Here is a 20,778-nt window from a genome sequence, read left to right on the forward strand (position 1 = left end):
AAAGATTTAAAATACAAAATTTACATATAAATTGTTTTTATTAAATTATACAACAACCTAAATCATCTATTACCACTACCACATTCACCACCCCGCCGCATACGAAACTTGCCCAAGCCACCTGAAGCACGTGTGTTACGAGATACCACCAGATGCACTGGGACTTTCACCATAAAATTAAAAAAACTGAAATTAACAAAAAAAAATCATTATTTAACACATAATTAAAAAAAGTAATAGCTAATTACCAACAAACAAACTTTAAAGAAAATTCAAAAAGTAATAGACTTTTATTAAGTACTTTCTGAAAAATTTCCTAAAAAAAAATATAAAAGTATATACTATTACTTGGAAGAAAACTATATAAGAAAATGAGTCAATGAGTAGTTTTCTTATGGAAAAAAAACTTTTTGAAAAAATAATTTTAATTTTTTAAAATTTTTTTTAATATTTTAATTTTAATTTTAATTTTAATTCTTAATTTTTTTTGTTTGTTTTTTAAATTTTAAATTTTAATTTTTTTTAATTTTTAATGGTTTTTAGTTTTTTTAAATTTTTAAATTTTTTTAAAATTTTGATTTTTAAAATTTTAATTTTAATTTTAACTCTTAATTTTTTTTGTTTGTTTTTAAATTTTAAATTTTAATTTTTTTTAATTTTTAATGGTTTTTAGTTTTTTTTAAATTTTTAAATTTTTTTAAAATTTTGATTTTTAAAATTTTAATTTTAATTTTAAAATTTTTTTATTGTTTTAATTTTTTAATTTTTTTTTCTAGTATAAGAGTGAAATGGATGAAGTGTGAGAGTATAAAGTGAAAGAGTGGGGAGGGGAGTGAAGTGGAGTGGAATGGAGTGAAGTAGAGTGTAAGACTTGGTAGTTGATTCACACTAATATATTAATGTGGACCAAGTCCATACTAAACTTTTATTGTATATAAAAGATTTAACCTGTTATGATGATTTAACTATCTCGTATTTGGCCACTTTGCCCTTAGTACCTCATCGTCTCGTATCCTTTTTAATTTGTATCATTCATGAAATTGTTTATTTGTGTGTTGCTCTTCTCTTCTAATCTCCCCTTTCATCTCAATGTTGGTGAATAAAGTGGATACGGGGTGGGAAAGGGGCCGGTATCAAAAGCAACTAAAAATAAGATAAATTGAAAAGTTTTTTTTTTTGAGTGAAGATAAAATGGAAAGTTTAAAACAAAAATATTGCATGAATTAACACAAAACCCAAAATCAAATTTGCAAACCATATTTAAAAATGTGATCTATTTTAAAGCAAAACCCAAATAAATTAACACTATATTTATATAGAAAAGAAATAGATTGAATTAAAAAGAAATTAGGAAGGAAAATAAATAAATTACATTTCATTAATTTGAATACCAATAGAGAAAGGAAATGTAATGAAGAAGTACTTATACATATTTAAAATTTTAAACGAAATAAATTATTTTAATATTAAAAAGATTTGAAAAAGAAAAAAACCAACCATCTTCCCTCTCTCTTTTCTTTCCTTTTCTTTTAAATATATTATTCAAAAATAAGGAATTAAAAGCTAATAACCGTATTAATCAGGTATTTAGCCCATATGTAATAAGTATTTCACAGAGAGACTTTCTCATACAAGAGTTTGTGAAAATTGTTTGAACAAAATCTTCAATTATCATTTGAACTTAACAAAACCTATATGTTTTCAGCTCGTCTTGTATGAGACCATCTCACCATGAGACGGACCTATATAATTAGTCAATTTCTTTAATTGATTACTTTAAGATCGTAAATGATCGTTTTAAGGTTATAAGTAATCACCCTAAGACTATAAAAATAATTATTTTAAAATTATAAGTGATTACTTTAATGTTATATGTGATCGCTTTAAGACAAAAAATATGTATTGGGCGAACCCAATAAAAATAGTTTCACCACGAGACCGTCTCATTTAAGAATTACTGATTTGCTTTTGTTTTTTAATATCTTTTATGAAAAAAAAGGAGTAGTCGTTTGATATTGGGCTTTCTGAGCAAGTTTGTGTACTCGTACAGTTTATATGGGCCGACAAAGTTTGTAGTTGGATTAACTTATTTGGGGAAAATATCGGAATTGTGTATTGCTAACTTATAAGGCTAAGTATATATGTTGATTCAACGAAATTTTGAAAAATAAGATAATTTAACAACATAATTTAAAAAATAAGCTTCGGAAAAACTTTATTTCCAAAATAAGCGTCCTTGTCTCTGAAGCTAGGCTTGGTGTAAACTCGCTCTTACTAACAGCGAATTAAAGCAAATGGTCAAAATTTGAGTCAAGCCTTAAGTCGCTGTTACTAACAGCGACTTGGAGCTTGACTGGTTTGACTTTTTATTGACTTTCTTGTATGAATTAAACTAGCCGTTGATAAATTGAAAAATAACCGTTATGAAGTTGAAAATAGTCGTTGTTATTATGTTCTATAAATAACTCCATCATTTCCCTACTTCATTGTATCCAATCTCCATCATTCTTGTTCTAGTTAATCAATTTTTAAAGGTAACATAAGATATTATGTTAGTGTTATTCTCAATTTATAAATGTTAATATTATTGTTGAATGTTTACTTACGTTATTATATCATGTGTTCCGTAGATGTCACAGGAGCATTCTATTAAAGAGCTTTGTGATTGTGGTTATGAAATTGAGATTAATACAGACTGGAGCGACTTCGATCCTGGGCGTGATTTTGTTGCTTGTCCTTTCTACTTGGTTGAAGGATTCAGTAGCTCCAGTCTGTGATCCCAACAAGCTATATGGCCCCAGTTGATCTCCAACCAGTTCTTGGGCTCCAGACCCTTGCGTGAACTATGATGGAGATCCGCCACTGTGTCACAAGGCGGCGGGATACCCTGTACCATCCCAAATTGGCGCAGCGCGCTCAGGGAGATGCACTTCGACTATGTCGAAGCATATCAAAGGTACAGAGGCTCTCCACGCCCTTGACAAGATCCCTGCATCGTCAGTACACTAGGGTCTCGAGGGCCTGGAGCTGCTGGATCCATCTCTACTGCAATTCAACAACAACTAAGTTGTAGTTATGATTATATGTAAAAAGACTTAAGAAATACTCAAATTGTTTACTTATGTTATTTATTTGTTTCATAGTCTTTATGTTAATATACTCAAATACAGATACTGTTTACCTTGACGTGCAAGTTCTAGTGTTGTGACCTTCACTACCACACCGTCGACAAGCGTTGCGTCTCCTTGATTCTTCGTCCATCTCATTGGTGATCCTCCTTGACTTAGGTCTTCCTAGTCCACGAATGTGATCTGGATCGTGTATCACCTCAACACCGATGTATTGAGGCCATGACCTCTTATCAATCAACGTCATGAATATGGATTCATATGTATTAACATAGCTCTGGGTAGTGTAGCAGAAGTCCACAAAACGCTCATACGATAAGTTTCTTTTAATATAAACGGCAAGAACGTGAGAACAAGGTAAGTGATATACGGAGGGTTTGTTACAAGTGCATTTCCTCTCTCTCATATCCACACTTTGTATTTTACCACCCTTGGCGGATCCTCTATTACCACGTCCAGTCTTAACTTGAAAAAGACCTCGTCTGTTGTCAAATGCGACAATCTCATGGAAGTTTGCCTTCTCAGTGTTACGGGTGATAATTCTCATGTTTTTCTTTCATTTATTGTATGTGTTGTTTTGTTTCTTTTTCATTCTGTCCAAAGGCGGTTTGGGTTCGGTTTGATTCATTTATTTCGGTGGGGTTTGCTGATTTTGAGTTTTTCATCAGGTTTCTTGTTTTTCTTTATTATTGTTGATAGTGATTTTTGATTTTGTGCTTTTTTTTTTTATCTGGGTTTGGGTTTTGGTTTTTATTTCTAGCCTTAACTTTTCACTTTGTTCAATTTGATTGTTGCATTTAGTCTTTTCTATGATGATGATTCTATGGATTTATATTTTTAACATTAGTTACATTTCGGGGATGAATTTATTGAAGAGGAGGTTAGTGGAGATAATAACTGCTAATTATTAAAAAAGTTAATATTGTTTTGTTCAAATTCAATTGGGGATGAATCTGTGGATTATTGCGCGTCTATATACTCCCTCGTATTCACAGTTCACAGAGAATGAGACATTTGGGTTTTGCACCAGAATCAAGGAAGGGTGGGGGACCACTTAAAAGTGGGTGGAAAATTCTCTTTTTCCATAAAGGTATTGATAATTATGTGTTATTGTGTTTTTTTAACAAGGTTAAAATGACAAAAATAAAAATGAGATATTTTCCGTGAATGGCCCAATAAGGAAATGTCTCATTCTCTATGAATAGGATGGAGTATCATTTTGCATAAATGAAAAATATTTTAGTTGTTTATTTTACAAATGAAACAAAATTTTCTGAAATTTCATCCATTTGTTAGTGTCCAATGGGAACCTGAACCCTGAATTCGCCAATGATCATGTGGATAAACAATAATTAAATTATTCAATACCCTTTTGCCTAGATCATCATATTAGTTAATAATGAATCCATAATGTAATCTTATTTTTTGATTATTAATGATGAACTTTGATCGATTTATGCTTAATTCGTTTAGGTCTTTTGGAGAATTTAGGGCCTTTTTGAGAATTGACAAAATATTCACTCTTATTATGTCACAAAACTGCTGTTAATTGAAGAATTTAGAGAATTTAGGGTTAGAATATTGAATTTGTATGGTAAGTTTGACTTTCCCCTCTTTTTCTATTCCTTTGATTCTTTTGCGAGGAGAAGTTGTTTCAGTTTTTTCTTTAAGTTTATGAATTTTGAAATTGGTGTTATATTGTATAAAGCTTGAATGTTTATGATTTTCTATTTTGTTGCTTAGTATGTTAAATTGAGTCAAGAAGAAACCTCTATTCCACTATTGATGTTTGTTCATTGAGTCAAGGTAACCACCATTTTGTATGCTTTATCTTAATCTGGTGCGGCTCATTCGTTTTCTGCCATCAAGGTTGCTTTATCTTAATCTGTGTACATATAAGGCGACACCAACACTCTTATTTATATTGTCGTCCTGGAACCTAAGTGTGTTGATCACTAATCTGATGCAACAAGTCTGCTCACTAATCAATGCATGATTTGGTAGAACCGATTCGAAGGTCAGAATAATAATGATGCTTGTCATCACTAAACAACATACCTTTATCGTCAAAACAACAACATAGATCGCTGCTTCTTTCCCTGAAATTGATATTTATATTTTTTAAAATTAATTTTCAAATGCGCACACCTTGCTATTCCCAACCAACAATTTATCGTCCTCCTTTGGCCGCAATTTCCTTAACTTTCTCCCAGAGAGCGCGTATGAGACACAGCCAAATGTCTAAAATGACATGAAAAACATAATAACTTCAAATGCCCATGTAATTAACAAACGAATATAAGAAGGTGAATGTTGTAACAATCTTTTTCTCCACCCAAATTTATTAATTCATTTAAGATCTCGTCGCTTTCTTGATGCAAATTTTGTCTCTTTGTAGACTTAGCACGTGTAAGCCATTTTGCAGTCCTCCTAAGTTTTTCAAATGGAACTTGAAGTTTCGAAAATAAAACATACAAAATCGTTAGCTTTAATTTCGCAGTCCTGTAAAGTCAAGAGCTTTAAGAAAAGATTTAATGACATAAACCTCATGGGTGGTGAATTTACGCAGTCTGATGGAGAGCTGCCTTACGTGCTTTCTCCCTCCTAGATTTTCTTTCATCCTCCGCTTCAATGAGGAAGATAAATAGAACTAAGTTTGATAGTAGAGCTAATCCTTGTGTTTTCATAGGATATGCAAGTAGGCAACAGGGCTACAAGTTATATAATCTCAAAACAAAGGAAGTTTTATATCTAGAGATGTGGTTTTTCAAGAAAATTTTTTTCCATAACAATGTAAATCTGATCCCAAAGCAAGATACAACAACTTTTTTTGCCAACTAGTAGCTTAGATGAATGCTATGATATAGATGCAACAGAAAGTATTCATATTGAACATGACACTCAGAATGATCAGGATAAAAAAGGTTTGTTGCCTTCTATTTAAAATAGTGCATTCAACAATAATATGCACAATGAAATAACGAACATCACTTCTAATAGTATAGATAGCTCCAACGAGGTTAAGCGGACAACTAAAAAAACAAAAACACCATCTTATCTCATTGATTATCACTGTTATTCAGCTCAAAATCATTTGTGTGATATCACAAAAAGTCATGCATATAATCAAATAGCAGGAACTCTTTCACAATATGTTGAACCATCCTCTTATGAGGAAGCAAGCAAAGACCCCAGATGGGTTGAGGCTATGGAAAAAGAATTAACAGCCTTATCAGATAATCAAACTTGGATTGTAACTAATTTACCTCAAGAAAAAAAACCTATGGCAATAAATGGGTTTACAAAGTCAAGTTAAGAGCAGATGGGACCTTAGAAAGATTCAAGGCAAGATCGGTTGCTAAGGGGTACAGCCAAAAGTATGGCATTGACTATGAGGAAACTTTTTCCCCAGTAGTCAAAATGACTACAATGAGATGTCTTTTAGCCATTGCAGCCCACAATAAATGGGATATACACCAACTAGATATTAATAATGCTTTTCTATATGGAAATTTGGAGAAGTGTATATGTTGATGCCCAAAGGGATACCAAATCCTAACAACAAAGTTTGTTTGCTTAAAAAATTCCTGTATGGACTCAAACAAGCCTCTATGCAATGGCACTCAAAATTACTAGAAAATCGTAAATTTTTGGGTTTTTATCAATCAAAAAATGATTATTTCCTTTTTATTAAACGCAATCAAAACCACATTATTATTATAGCTGTGTATGTAGATGATATTCTTGTAACAAGATTAAAGAAGCATCTTGATACAATCTTTACAATCAAGGATATAGGAATTTTACATTACTTCCTTGGGATAGAAGTGAATTACATCCCTGAAGGTATAGTCCTTACACAATCAAAATTTGCAAAAGAGCTGTTAAAAGAATCTAGGATAAGCACCTTCAAAAAGGTTGTGAGACCACTTCCTATGAACTTTAACTATCCATGAGTAAAGGGAATCTACTTGAAGACCGTAAGCCATATAGATTTCTCATTAGGAAGTTAAACTTCTTAACAAATAGAAGGCCTGATTTAGCTTTCAATGTCCAAAATCTAAGTCAATTCATGCAATCACCTAGAACATCACACTAGCAAGCCTTAACTCAAACTCTAAACGATGTTTGCTCTACTTATGGCTAAGGCATTGTCATCAAAGAAGCTGATCATTTGTCTCTTCATGCTTATACTGACTCTGATTGGGCAGCTTGTCCTGATACCAGGAGATCTGTATCAGGATATGTTCATTTGGTTGGACAATCACCAATTAGTTGGAAGTCAAAGAAGTAAAACACCATTTCTAAATCTAGTGCAGAAGCTGAGTACAAAGTCATGTCCAATGCAGCGTCTGAAGTGGTTTGGGTAACTAGACTTCTTCATGAACTAGGATTACAAAATTTGAAACTAGTAACTATTCTGTGACAACTAGTTTGCAATGCATATTGCTAAAAATCCGTTGTTTTATGATCGCACCAAACATATTGAGATTTCTTGCTATTATACAAGGGAAAAAAAAAATCCTTGAAGGGCTTCTTAAATTGGCTTATTTACCTTCTTATCAGCAGCTTGTTGATGTGTTAACTAAAATTCTTCCTTCTGCTCATTTTAGAAAGCTTTTGTCCAAACTAAGGCTCTAAGTTCCTTCATCCCCTAGTTTGAGGGAGGATATTGACAATAATAGTTATACAAGAAGTAAAGCCAAAACAGTACAAGTTGATAATCATCAAAGGGTGTTGCAACTGTCCAAATGGATGATACACCAAGCTTGGGTCAAGACTTTTGTATAAGCGATACTATGTTTTATTTACTAGCTTCATTTATATACAAAATTATTGTAATATAGGTGGTTATGCTTTATGTTAATAATTAGTTACATGGGTTGGTTACAAGGCTGTTGTAACAACCTAGTTTGCTTAGCTTTTCCTATATATAGGTTTTTTGTATCCATGATCCTTTTTTAACATGAAATAAAATCATTTTTGTTCTGTAAATAAATTATAAAAAATTAATAGTATATATTATGAAATTATGAATCAAAATAAACGTAATCAAATTCACTTAAATATATTTTAATCTTCTCATTTTATAACCATTAGGTTGTAATCCACAAGTAAAACTAAAAGAAATGTCGAAGAAATATTCCTTATGTTTCTAAGTCATTCTTACAATTTTTTAGTTTTTTATTTTATTTTGTCATAATTTTCTTTTTCGCTATCGCATTCTACATATTTTAACTTTATTTAATATTATTCACACAATTTAAATGTTCTCGCAATTTGTTAATTTTTATGCATCAATATATATAAATCTGAATTTATTCTTGTGAGAGACAGTCTTTCGATGAGATGATATCAAACAAGTAGTTCATATACTTATAATATATATAAGATGAGCTACATAAGCTATAATTTATGTCAATATGAGTCACGTCTCTTATACAACAATTTTGATAAAACTATGATAAATTCTTAGAGACGATTACGAAGCTAGGAAGTAACTTACTTTGTAATTTCCTTGTTTTTCATCCATTGTATTCCTTCCAAACAACATAAATTCACCAAGAAAATCTCAAAAGGAAAGTGCAGTAAAGCCTATAAAAATATAATTATAAAACATACACAGTAAAGTGCAACTTCGAGGAAAGCAACATATCTTTATCTTACTTAATCAACTTCCATTCTTTTTCGTCCTTTTCTTCTTTATTAACACCCTATAAATACTCACAAAACCCACAAATTAAATTATTATTCAACACCAATTAATTACCTGTAACTAATTTACCTAACTTAGCTCATATATTAATTCTTAGCTTCGATCATGGCGGAAAATCGAACCAACAAAAACATTACAAACGGCATCGTTTTCGAGGATTTCTTACCTACAATGGTGGAAAAGCTTGGCGAAGAAGGGTTTATGAAGGAATTATGTAATGGGTTTCGAGTATTAATGGATGAACAAAAAGGGTTGATCACGTTTGAGAGCTTGAAGAAAAATTTAGAAATATTAGGGTTAAATGGTATGAGTGATGAAGAAGTAGCAGAAATGTTGAAAGAAGGAGATTTAGATAGAGATGGTTGTTTGAATCAAATGGAGTTTTGTGTTTTAATGTTTAGGTTAAGTCCTGGTTTAATGGATAGTTCTAGAAGGTGGCTTCAACAAGCTCTTGCTAATAGAGTCATTTGATTAAATTTTATTTTATTGTATTTATTTATTTGTTTTTTTTAGAGCGGAATGTTAGCAAGAATCAAATTCTAGAATCTAGAATTTTATTTGATTGCAGTGTTTTGTAATTTGTTAGGGTATGTTAGTTTAAATCATGTATTATGATCTTATGTCATGATGTAATTGTGAGTGTTGTATTTTATATCTTAAATTCACGTATAATTAAGTGATTTCTCAATTTTCATTAATTTATTATATTATGTTTACTTGCTTTTTAATTTTTTTACTATTCTCTTATTACATAAATGGTGTGTTTTACCTTTCAAAATGAATAGTTGCAATTAGTTTAAATCATTTAATAATTAATTAATATGATCCTATGTCAAGAAGTATTTGTGAGTGTTGTTATGAAAATTTTCACATCGTTTTAGTATCCTAAATTAATGCGTTATTAATTTCTTAATTTTTATGAATTTACCGTATATTATTATGTTCGCTTTGTGTTAATATTTTTTAACTATTTTCCTCTTACATAAATGGTGTATGCCTCACTTTTCAAAATAGAATTATACCATAGTCTTCTGTTTTTTGCACAGTTTTCGTTTTTGTTTATCCTACTTAATCTATTATAATTTCATTTTATGGAAATTACTCATTTATATCAAATCTTTAAATTCTTATCTACATATCTATTCAGTCTTTTAATATTGCACAATTTAAATATTTTGTCTTATTTTTTCAACAATTAAACTACTTCGTAAATATTGTGCTAAACTTAAGTATTTAGCATTCATAAGTATGGATGATGCCTTCAACTTTTTTTGAGTCCTTTACTATCTTGTTAATTGTATATAATATATAATCCCAGTTTTCTTGAGTGTTTAATGGCCTTTCATGAACGTTCTTGATTCTACATATAAATATAATTACATTGGTTCATAAGTTAGCATGCATGCCTTTTTTGTGCCATAACATTAGACGTGCTAACAATTGATATTTAATTTACTACATCTCGTGTTCCAACTCATTGGAATTATAACTTCCCTACATGTAGGCAAATTTATACTTCAATACACAATGACTATATATATGACTCGAATTCTATCTTTTTTTAGTTCATCAAAAATATATTAGGAATCAATTTAATTAAAAGTTTAAATTAATAGCTAAGATCTTATGTTATACTCCTTACACCAAATCAACCCTTCACTAGAAGTGCATAGGCATCAAAACCCTCCTCAATAAACTTGGTGCGTCTACTTTATTTGAGATGAGGGGTGTATGAAATACCTGCTTGTGACTTTTTTTTAACGTTGGCTCTGATACTATGATAAAGGAATAAACTCAACTAAAAGTTTAAGCTAATGATTAAGACCTCAAATTATATTATATAACATAATACAATTTTATAAGATGGGGTGAATATACACCTCTATATACGTGTTTAACTAACTTAACTACTATTATTATTCTGTAATATATTTAATGTTAAATTTTTATAATGAAATGACCCGGACCGTGGCAAACTATATATTCCTCATGAAACACCTCAAGCACTTGTGCTGGTTTCTGTGAATTTGGCGTACATGCACTGACAAATCCAACATATATCTGCGTAGATTATTTGATGTGGAATGAATAAAGTATTGAGGAAAAGCAGTTGGAAAAGGACTTGTGGAGTTGTGGTGCTCCCCGCGAGCTGCTTCTTGAATTTGGCATGCAGCAGAACTTATATAGGAAGCTAAGGGCAATTTTTTTGTGTTTATAGTGGTTGGAAACTTACATGGGGTCATATTCTTTGGATTTCTTTTGTTTGGCCTTCCTCAAGATTTTATGTTCAAATCACATTACTTCTACTAAAAATTATAAAAAATTACCTAATTTAAATGCCTTTTCTTAATAAACTAGTGTATATAAATTTTTTTGCAAAAAACTACCTAATATAACAGTCAACAAACGATAATCATTAATAGATAATCATTTGCAAACATTGGTATTATATTAGGTAGTTTTTTGCAAAAAAATTTAAATAAGATAGTTTTTTAAAAAAGATAATTTCTTATAATTTTTCATTACTTTTATAATTATAAGACCCTTATCATGAAACACTACTATTTCCTCTATCTTTCCTGGATTACGTTGCTTTTAATTTGTTAAACTTCTAATAAATTTTATAGTAATTTCATAAAATTGTTCCTATGGAATATGGAATATAACATATTTTGGGGTAATTTAAGCTTGTGTGTTGAATTTTTTTTTTGATATATCAGAAATTAACATTAGACGTTTAAATATCATCCACCTCTTATTCAAAGTGAATAATTTAGTATCATGTATCAGAAGGGCATATCTTTCTTTCACACTTTTATCCAAAGAGCTTTTATGTCAGGGGTGTAATAAAATATATATAACAATTAGTATAGAATACTGAGCAATGCATTAATGTTTTTTGTATTATATAAAGTAATAATTTTTAAAAAATGATACAAGTATATATATTATCGTTATCAACTTTTAAAATATTTCAATAAAATGTAATAATTGATATAAAATTTTCCAATAAAATGTAAAAATTTTCTAATAAAATATTAAGAACAATCCAATATATATATTTATTTTGTTAAAAGTAATAAAAAAATTTAATTAAACATCAAAGTGGTTTAACTTAAAAATATATATTATTATTATTTTGATTAAAGAATAAATTAAACATTTTATGGTCCGTTATATATCCAAAACATTAACTTTTGGAAAATAAAAGATTTAAGATACTATGATATATAGCTAGGTAAATTTTATTTGGTTAATGGAATTAAATTTTATTTTTATTACCATCATAAAGTTATTTTACAAATTACACGTGATCAAAACCATATAATTTTATCAATGTATTGGGATTTAATTATTTGAGTTGGTGGAAATATAACATCAAATTAAGGGGGTATGACATTCACGCCAGAATCCAGAAATTACATGGAAACCAATTGGGAGCTTTCCCCAATTAGCTGACAAATGACAACTACGTTTGAGTGTTTGACGTTATGCTTCTCTCTTTGTGTTTGCTTCAACCCAATCTATTTATTGGAAATATAATGCAAATACAAATAAAACAAACCGATTTATATTTTCATTGTGTGGATGGGAATGGAACTCCTTACTTTGTAAATCACCAAATGGACACCATGAAGATAAGATTGCGACAGTCAAAGAAGTCGCTCTGAAACTTGATATGAGTAGAAGACGTTCATGCACTTTCCTATTGTGATATTTCTCCCACAAAGGTGTTTGGGATGATAAATAAAATTCACCATGAGATACAATCTACACAACAAAATCCTAGCACAAGGAAATTGCAATAGTAAATACAAGTGTTGTAGTGCATTATGAACTTTGATGGTATTAAGAGTTAATTACTCTCTCAATATTATCTCATGAAAGGAAGAACAAGAATGAGAGTATTCTTAAGAGATTCTCATAAATGATATGAAATTGGGATTGAATGTCCCTTGGCATGCAACCTGTATTTATAGAGCTATGCATCAAACAATACCTCCTTTTGAAACAAAAGTATTTCACCAAGCAAAAGCTTATGAATTAAAGTAATATTTCACCAAACAAAGCTTATGAACCAAAGTAATGTTTCACTAAGCAAAGCTTATGAATCAAAGTAATGTTTCACCAAACAAAACTTATGAATCAAAATAATGATTCATCAAATTCTTTGAGGCATTTAATTGGACTTATAATATATTTATTTTAGTCCTACTACTATTGTAACAAGAGCGGCAATCTCGATACATAACTAACATTTAATAACAATGTTTAATACCAAAAAATATTGCGTAAGTCTCAAAATACCGAATTGTTAAAAACTTTAAATCATAAAACTAAAACTGTTTAAAACAAAAGTAAAATATTATTACCTCTGATAAGAAATATTGTTTGCTCAAAAAGAAAAAAAAATACATCATCATCAAGTCATCAATAAAGATACAAAAAACAGCTAAGTTCTCGATAAATAGTAATTGCTGCGCCCTGGATCGGAACCTGAACTAAATTCTGCAAAATGCTGCCATCTATGATACGGATGACAGCCGATTGAATCAGTCAGCGCTTAATGCCGAGCATAACTTTCTATCCAGCTCAAAATACGGAAATTATACGCTACATTTACAAAATAAGAATTTAAGTACGAACTTATACTTAATTGACACCACCGTATACTTTTACCATGTTCTTTTTCAGTTACATACTTTTAAGTCATTAAGATACCATTCTCGATCCTGACAGAAGTACGTTACTTCCACTTATACAATTCGGTAATCTTAACACATGCATTATAGCATCAACACTAATCAAGTTTATCACTGATCAACAAGCACATCAATATGACACCTGATATAAGTAAGGGTCTGGTTAGGTGAGAACCATAGTCCTAAACCCTAACTGTGGTGGGAGTCGTCACCCCTCCAATACAATATTTATGCTCGAGCTCTATAGGATAGGTAGCGAACCCCCTGTCTTACACCGCCTTTTACGTGCCGGCCAACACGGACGCCGGGATTTTACATGCCGGTCCATGGTTCGACATTACCTTACTATCAGGGTCATTCAATCAATACATTTCACACAAGTACATCACATTTTTATTACTCCAAGTTTACTTTGAATTTGAATTTGACCAACCTAAGTGGTAACTTCATTTATTTAATATAATTTTTAATCATAACGTTTAATTTACCCTTACGTCTTTATATGTTCATTACTTAATTTTTACACATTAAAATTTTATTTATAACTTTATTTTAATAGGTCACTAAATTCACACTAATAAATTAATATTTTATTAATAGTCTCCAAATTAGTACTTCCCACAAGTAGCTACTAAAATCTATTTCTCTTGAATAAAATAAATAAAACTTTATTCTCCTCAGAAAATCAAACATTCTAATTAAAATTCAAGTTAAATTGCAACCTTTGGATAAGTTTTCAAACTTCAACAAGTTTACCAAAAATAATCATTTCAAGTTTGGAAAAACAAGTAAACTTATTAGATTCGCAAAAATCAACATTCTAGTTATAAAACAAATAAAACTTATAATTTCACAAAAATTAATATTTTACATATAGTTTAAGAACAAGTTTACTAAAAATACTTTTACATCTTTTTATATAAATTTTGGTCAACTAGTTAGAAGATAAAATATTATTTTGTACTAAATAATAATTAATGTCACAAAAGTTATTTTTTTTTAATTATGAAATAAATCTCATATATTCAAGAAAATTACGTCAATATTTAATAACTTATAAAGCTTTCTCAAAAATAACTTTTAAGATTTTATTTTAATATTATCACAAAATAGCTTATAATAATATAAAATATAAATCAAACTATTTTTCTTTTTAATATGATAATGGTCGAATGACCTATGAGTATTTTGGGGCCGTTTTCACTATCAAAACAACTTCATTTAGTTTATTATAGTAAATTCAAGATTTAAATAATTAACATAACCACTAAAAAAATAAAAACTTTACACAATAACTTAGAAATTTACTATAGCTTTAAGGATAAACTTAAATCTCAGAATAAAGTATAATAAAAATATTCTTAATATAATCATACTTAGAAAAATACGTTCATAAAATAACTTACTACCTTATAAACTAGTTTGAAGGCTAACATAAACATATTAATACAAAATTCTAACATAAAAATAAATTTTTAAATATAATAACATTTCTAATGTAACACATAACTCATAAATATACTAGCACTAGTTTATAACATAAATCATGCTTAATATCACTAAAATATAATTTTGCACTAAACTTCCTAAACTTTTTCAAAGATTATTAAATTAACATACTAAAAATACTTTTAGCATACACATACTTAATATAATCTTGATCATAATTTCATTAAACTAAATTCCAGTAAAATATATCAACATATTTCATACTTTGCATATTATAAAGTAAATATAATGTAAAATTCCACAAAAGGAGTAGGGTAAGAAGTTATACCATATTAATACCAAGGATTAGTACTAAGTACTAATTAGGAAAATAATAAGAAATAAGATCCTCCAAGATAGATAATAATGCTCCAAAGATAATTAATCCCAACTCCCAAAATAAAGATGATGGTTTAAGCTAAATAAAGAGTGTTCTAAGCTCCATGTTCTTTAATTTCTTCAATTAATAAAGATATATATTAATGTAGTAAGATTTTAATGAAATGAAAATATAAGAAAGAATGTTAGAAAGATTTGATGATGGTGGTGTAAGTGATCTCATGGCTAAGGAGGGTATTTATAATGGGTTTGGGCAACTTTGTAGTTCATTAGATTGTATGAAAAAGAGTGTTAGGGGTATAGAAAAAGCTAAGGTTAACTTGTGTAAGTGATTCAGAGTGTGTAAGTGAATGTGTAAGAGTTGGAGTGTGTAAGTGAATGTGTAAGAGTTGAAGTGTAGAAGAAGGTTAGCTTGTGTAAGGAAATGGTGATAGCTTGTGTAAGTGATGAACATCATGGGTTAAATGACTAAAATTGAAATCAAACAAATAAGATCATATTTTTAAACAATTATATTCAATAATCGACACGTCCGTTGGATTCGAGTCTTCACTAATGTCAATTGTCATCAATCATCATTAATATTATCTGTATCTAGATAGATTCCGTGATTAGAAATTTATGTTGAAGATATGAAGAATAGAATAGAATAAGAAAAAAAACATCATGTTTTAAAGAAATAGTTTCAAGTATAAATAAAATAAAAATAACAAATAGTAAAAATGGTAAAATATATGTTAAGAAAATTATGTGAAATATGTGGATTAGATGAAAAAGTCCATAAATTAATTATGTGGATGAATATTAAAGAAAATAAAATTTGGATAAATTCAATAAAGTGACAAAAAAGAAAAATGAGGTTTATTCTTTGAAACTCCATGTACTCCTATTAATTTTATTTTACAGAAAGTACTATTTATTTTTTTATGGTTGAAAAAAACCATAATAAGTACACATATTTTTGTATGAAATTACATTAGGGTTAAATAGCCCAATAATGAAAACTTTACCTTATGGACTTTTTGCTTTAACGTCGTCTCAATATAAACCATCTCATACAACTGGATTTTGTAATATTTTTATTTCTAAATTAAAGGCAAAAGAAAAAAAAGGGATTTCCCGTTAATTTCCTTATTGGCATTTGCAAAGCGTATGTGATTGAACTACACAAGATTTTGGCTACCCAGAAATATCATATTCAATGGAACGTTTAATTCTCATTGGATATCACCAATTCGCCAACTTAATGTCTGGATGTTCAGATCAAATTCAGCAAATTTGAAAGCCATGAAACTACCTTTAATCAGGTAAAGTCGAAAGTTCATTATTTTATTAGTATGAGACCGAGTGTTCTGTGATCATAGAATTACAAACTTCTTTGCATTTCCTTAGATCATCTGTGATTTGATTATGGGTTAGTTGTATGATTTCTGGATTTCTTCCGGGAAAATTGCAGGTAATAGGTTAAAAAGGAAACCCAGAAAAATTTGAATTTATTTTTACTGTCAGAATTTCATTTTGTGCACAGCAACTGTTTGTTAATTACTGGTAAAATCGCCCAGGGTCTTAAAATTTTCAGGATCCAAAAAATATATTTTCATGTACAATTTTACAACGCTACCGTTGCTATCGGAGTTGATTCGATTGCATGGTCAATCAACCATAGAAATGTGCGAAGATGCACCAAAGAAAAATATATGAAAATTAAAGTGGGAAAATTCTACAAACTTTACATTTATGCAATGTAGTAGTAGTCGATGCTGACAGATAGATTTGATTCGAACTAGCATTGACTTCTTAGGGATGAACTGGAGTTTTGGGTGTTTTATTTTATTTAAGATAGTTGATGACGAGGCATGTTAAATTATTACAACATTTCATTGCTCTGGTACCAAGCAACTCCGGCCTAAACGATTTTGAGAGGGGTCAAATGTATGCAAATCTTTTAAGTTGTAATAACAAATATTGTTTCTCATTGAACATTGATTGAAAATATGATCTTTTATTTTTCTCATTGAACATTGATTGAACATTGATTGAAAATAAGAAGCACAAATAATTTGATAAACTATTTACCATGGTCAATTATAATCTCAAACCAAAGAATTCTTTATCTTTGACTCCATCGAAAATAACCATAGCATAGATAAATTAGCATTAATCGAACATTCCCATTAGTTGGATAAATGTTATATTTATGGCTGAAGTTTTGGTTTTTCATCACTGATTTTGGTTTCTATTAGAGATATTATAACTATTCAATTTTTTAGGGATCTAGAACATTAAAGTCTGTTAGTGCTTTTTTCAAGTTTGGTTTTTGAGAGACCTAGATTCATTACACTACTAATGCAAGATCACATCAACGCGTTTAATTGATTGGTATGTCAATTGCTGAATGCTGATGAGAAATTATTGGATCAAGAGCAATTATTTTATTTTATTTATTTTTATATTATTTTACTATTGGCTACTCTTACCAAAACTTTAGAATAATAGTGTGAACATTGCTCATAGATTGAATCACTATTAAACAAGCCTTGGTGTCATTGAGGGAGAGTGATAGGTTAGTGGTGAAGATTGAAGAGAAAGAGGAAAGGCAAGTATGGGTTAATGGCGGAGAATTTTCATAGAGGTGGATCAATGTTTCAAGGGAAACTAGATATATTGACAATGAGTGCTACTATTGTAAGATAAAAAGACACATTCAATTAATGTGAAATGAGATGAAAGAAAAGCCAAAAAAGATGAGGATATTGATTAATGATTATTGAACGATGGAGGAAGAGAAGGGGGACGTAGCTTTAGAGTATGAGGAGTAATATTTTAATTGTGGAGCCCTCTTTTTAGAGGAGGAAGGTTCTTGTGAGAAGGACTAGATGATGGTCTCTAATTGCTCATTTCATATATGTTGTGAGAAAGAGAAGTTCACAAAATTTGGGCCTAATGATGGAGGCATTTTTACCTAATCAGATGATAAAAAGTGAAAGTTGAGGGCATTGAAGAGGTCTTTGCCTAAGTTTGGTGATGTAAGCCGTAAGGTATGTGTTTGGAAGGAACTCAATATCATTTGTAAGATAGGAGGAGAAAAGGTGTGCTTTCAGCGCTTGTGATGGAATTTTGAAGGTCACAAGAGGGAATATGGTGCCGATGAAAGGAGAAAAGAGTTGGAGTAACTTACATGTGTTACAAAGGGGTAGCAATTTCCAAGGTCACTAAAGCAAAAGTTGTTGCAGTACAAGGTGGAAATCACCAAGGGGGGTGGCATAGGTGAGGGAGAGATTAAGTCTTTTCTGGGAGATTGAATGATCAAGAATCAAATTTCCGAGAACAGAGGAGCTCAAATGAGCAGTTGAATTATTCATTAGAGAAAATAGGTAAGCAAAAAGGAAAAAACAGTGGAAGTGGTGTACTCGGATGAGCAAACGCTTTGCTTTGGAGATCAAACGCTATGCTAGAGGGAGTGCGAATGAGTAGCTTGGTTTAGAGCAAAAAGGTTCAGGGAGTTAGTTGTGCACTAGGGCCTTGAGTGCAGCGTGATGTTGAATTTGGCTCACAAGAATTAGGGATGACAATCAGGTATATATAGGTTTAGCACGGCATGGAGCTATGGGTATGAATTCAGTGGTTAGTGGATAAATGTGAGTTTGAATAGTCGCCATGGGTAGTGGGTAGGTGGTGGGTATGAGGTTACACCCGCCCCATATCCATGTGTGTCACCCCATACCCACACGCCCCACAACATACTCGACCCCCCTTTTTGGTTACTTTCTTAGACACTGCAACTTACCCTTATGCGCTCATTTGAATCCCCCATATACAACTTCTGGATTGATGGTATGTTTTGCACTATATCTTCAAGATCCTTGCAAAATTTTCTTTTAAACAATTCTTTATCTCCACATGCGGTGCACATGCACTTAGTTTGTTTACAAATCTCTTTGCTATATATGATCTTCCTTCTTATAATCTTATCGTTCTTTTTAGACACTCTACAACATCCTTAATCATTCGTTAATCCATAATTACACCAACTTTTTTCCAATTTCTATATGAGTACCACAATTTATGTTCCTACATTTTTCCAATTATCGTTTTGGCCCAATCTTTAACCCATTTTATCTCTTGTAAGCATAAAATATTAATATGCCTTATTTCCCAATCTTAATTTAGGGCTCCTGGTTTTCCTTAACTTTCTATTTTTAGAAGCAGAACCTATGTGCCCTTGCGCATTTAACATCACACTCAGACAACGAGATGCGTCTCTTTCATATGATGCCCTAGATGCCTTTGTATACATTTCATTACACCCGGACCTAAGAAGTGTAGCGTGTTCCCGAGTAGGGGACGGTCCCACTAGAAATGATTTTTGGTTCATGATCATGATATGTGATGACTATTGACTACTGAGCTAGTTTTTACAGAAGTACCTTTCACCACCTCACCCTCCTCTGGGCCCGGGAGCGACGAGCACTCACATGTGATAGATATCCACCTAATATTAACATTGAAAAAATAAATTTAATAGTCTAATCAATAAATTACTAATTTATTTTGTAAAATATACTGCTTTCTGTTTTCTAAAGCATACAAGATATTTCACAATATATGTGTGTCCATTCTATTGAAATGACTTTTCAGTCAACGATGGTGTACAAAGTTTTGTTTAAGAAAATTCCTAGAATACAGCCATGTCGCACAAAGTATTCAAACCTTGTGTTTTAAGATGAGGCATTAAAACTGGTTTTAATATTTCATCTGGTAAAGAGTAATTAATTCTAGTGTGTACATAATGGATTATTATATCCAAATTCTTGTGCTCTTACTCTCTTGCTTTTTGATCTTGCAGTCTGATTCAGCTAGAAATGAGCTTACTGCCACTCAATTTCTCAGAGACTCAGAAACATTGGAGTCTAGTAATTCCATTTTCACGTTTGGTTTTTTTAGCCCAATAAACTCAACCAATCGCGATGTTGGAACTTGGTATCATAATGATGTAGTTCATACACAAGAAGTGGTATGCGTTGCCAACAGGGAAAACCCTCTTAAGGATTTATCTGGGGTGCTGAAAACATCTAGGGATGGAAATCTTCAGGTTGTAGATGGGCAAAACAAGAGCATTTGGTCATCAAATGTAACAGCTAAAATCGTGGTTAATGCTTCAGTTGTCCAACTTCTAGATACTGGAACCTTGTAATTTCAGATGTAAAGGGAAGTATCTTCTGGCAAAGTTTTGGTCATCCTGGAAACTCAATGCTGCCGCATATGAAATTAACCTTTGATGGGTATACCAACACAAGATTAAGGCTTTCATCCTGGAAGAGTGCTTCTGATCCATCATATGGATACTTTACTACTGGTATTAATCAACGCAAGCTTTATGAACTTTTCATCTAGTATGGTGATC

At 30.6% G+C, this 20,778-nt stretch overlaps 1 protein-coding gene and 1 pseudogene across 1 annotated transcript; both read left to right on the forward strand.

The window, feature by feature from the left end:
- Positions 1–8,886: 8,886 nt before the first annotated feature.
- LOC130815180 (calcium-binding protein KRP1-like) lies at positions 8,887–9,518 on the forward strand. Its single transcript, XM_057681563.1, has one exon. It carries the CDS (start codon positions 8,950–8,952, stop codon positions 9,313–9,315), a length of 366 nt encoding a protein of 121 aa, XP_057537546.1. The 5' UTR covers positions 8,887–8,949; the 3' UTR covers positions 9,316–9,518.
- An 8,466-nt stretch (positions 9,519–17,984) lies between these two features.
- LOC130815774 (G-type lectin S-receptor-like serine/threonine-protein kinase At1g11330) lies at positions 17,985–20,768 on the forward strand (annotated as a pseudogene).
- Positions 20,769–20,778: the final 10 nt, after the last annotated feature.

The sequence above is a fragment of the Amaranthus tricolor genome, chromosome 6 (assembly GCF_026212465.1).
Source record: "Amaranthus tricolor cultivar Red isolate AtriRed21 chromosome 6, ASM2621246v1, whole genome shotgun sequence".
NCBI classification, from domain to species: domain Eukaryota; kingdom Viridiplantae; phylum Streptophyta; class Magnoliopsida; order Caryophyllales; family Amaranthaceae; genus Amaranthus; species Amaranthus tricolor.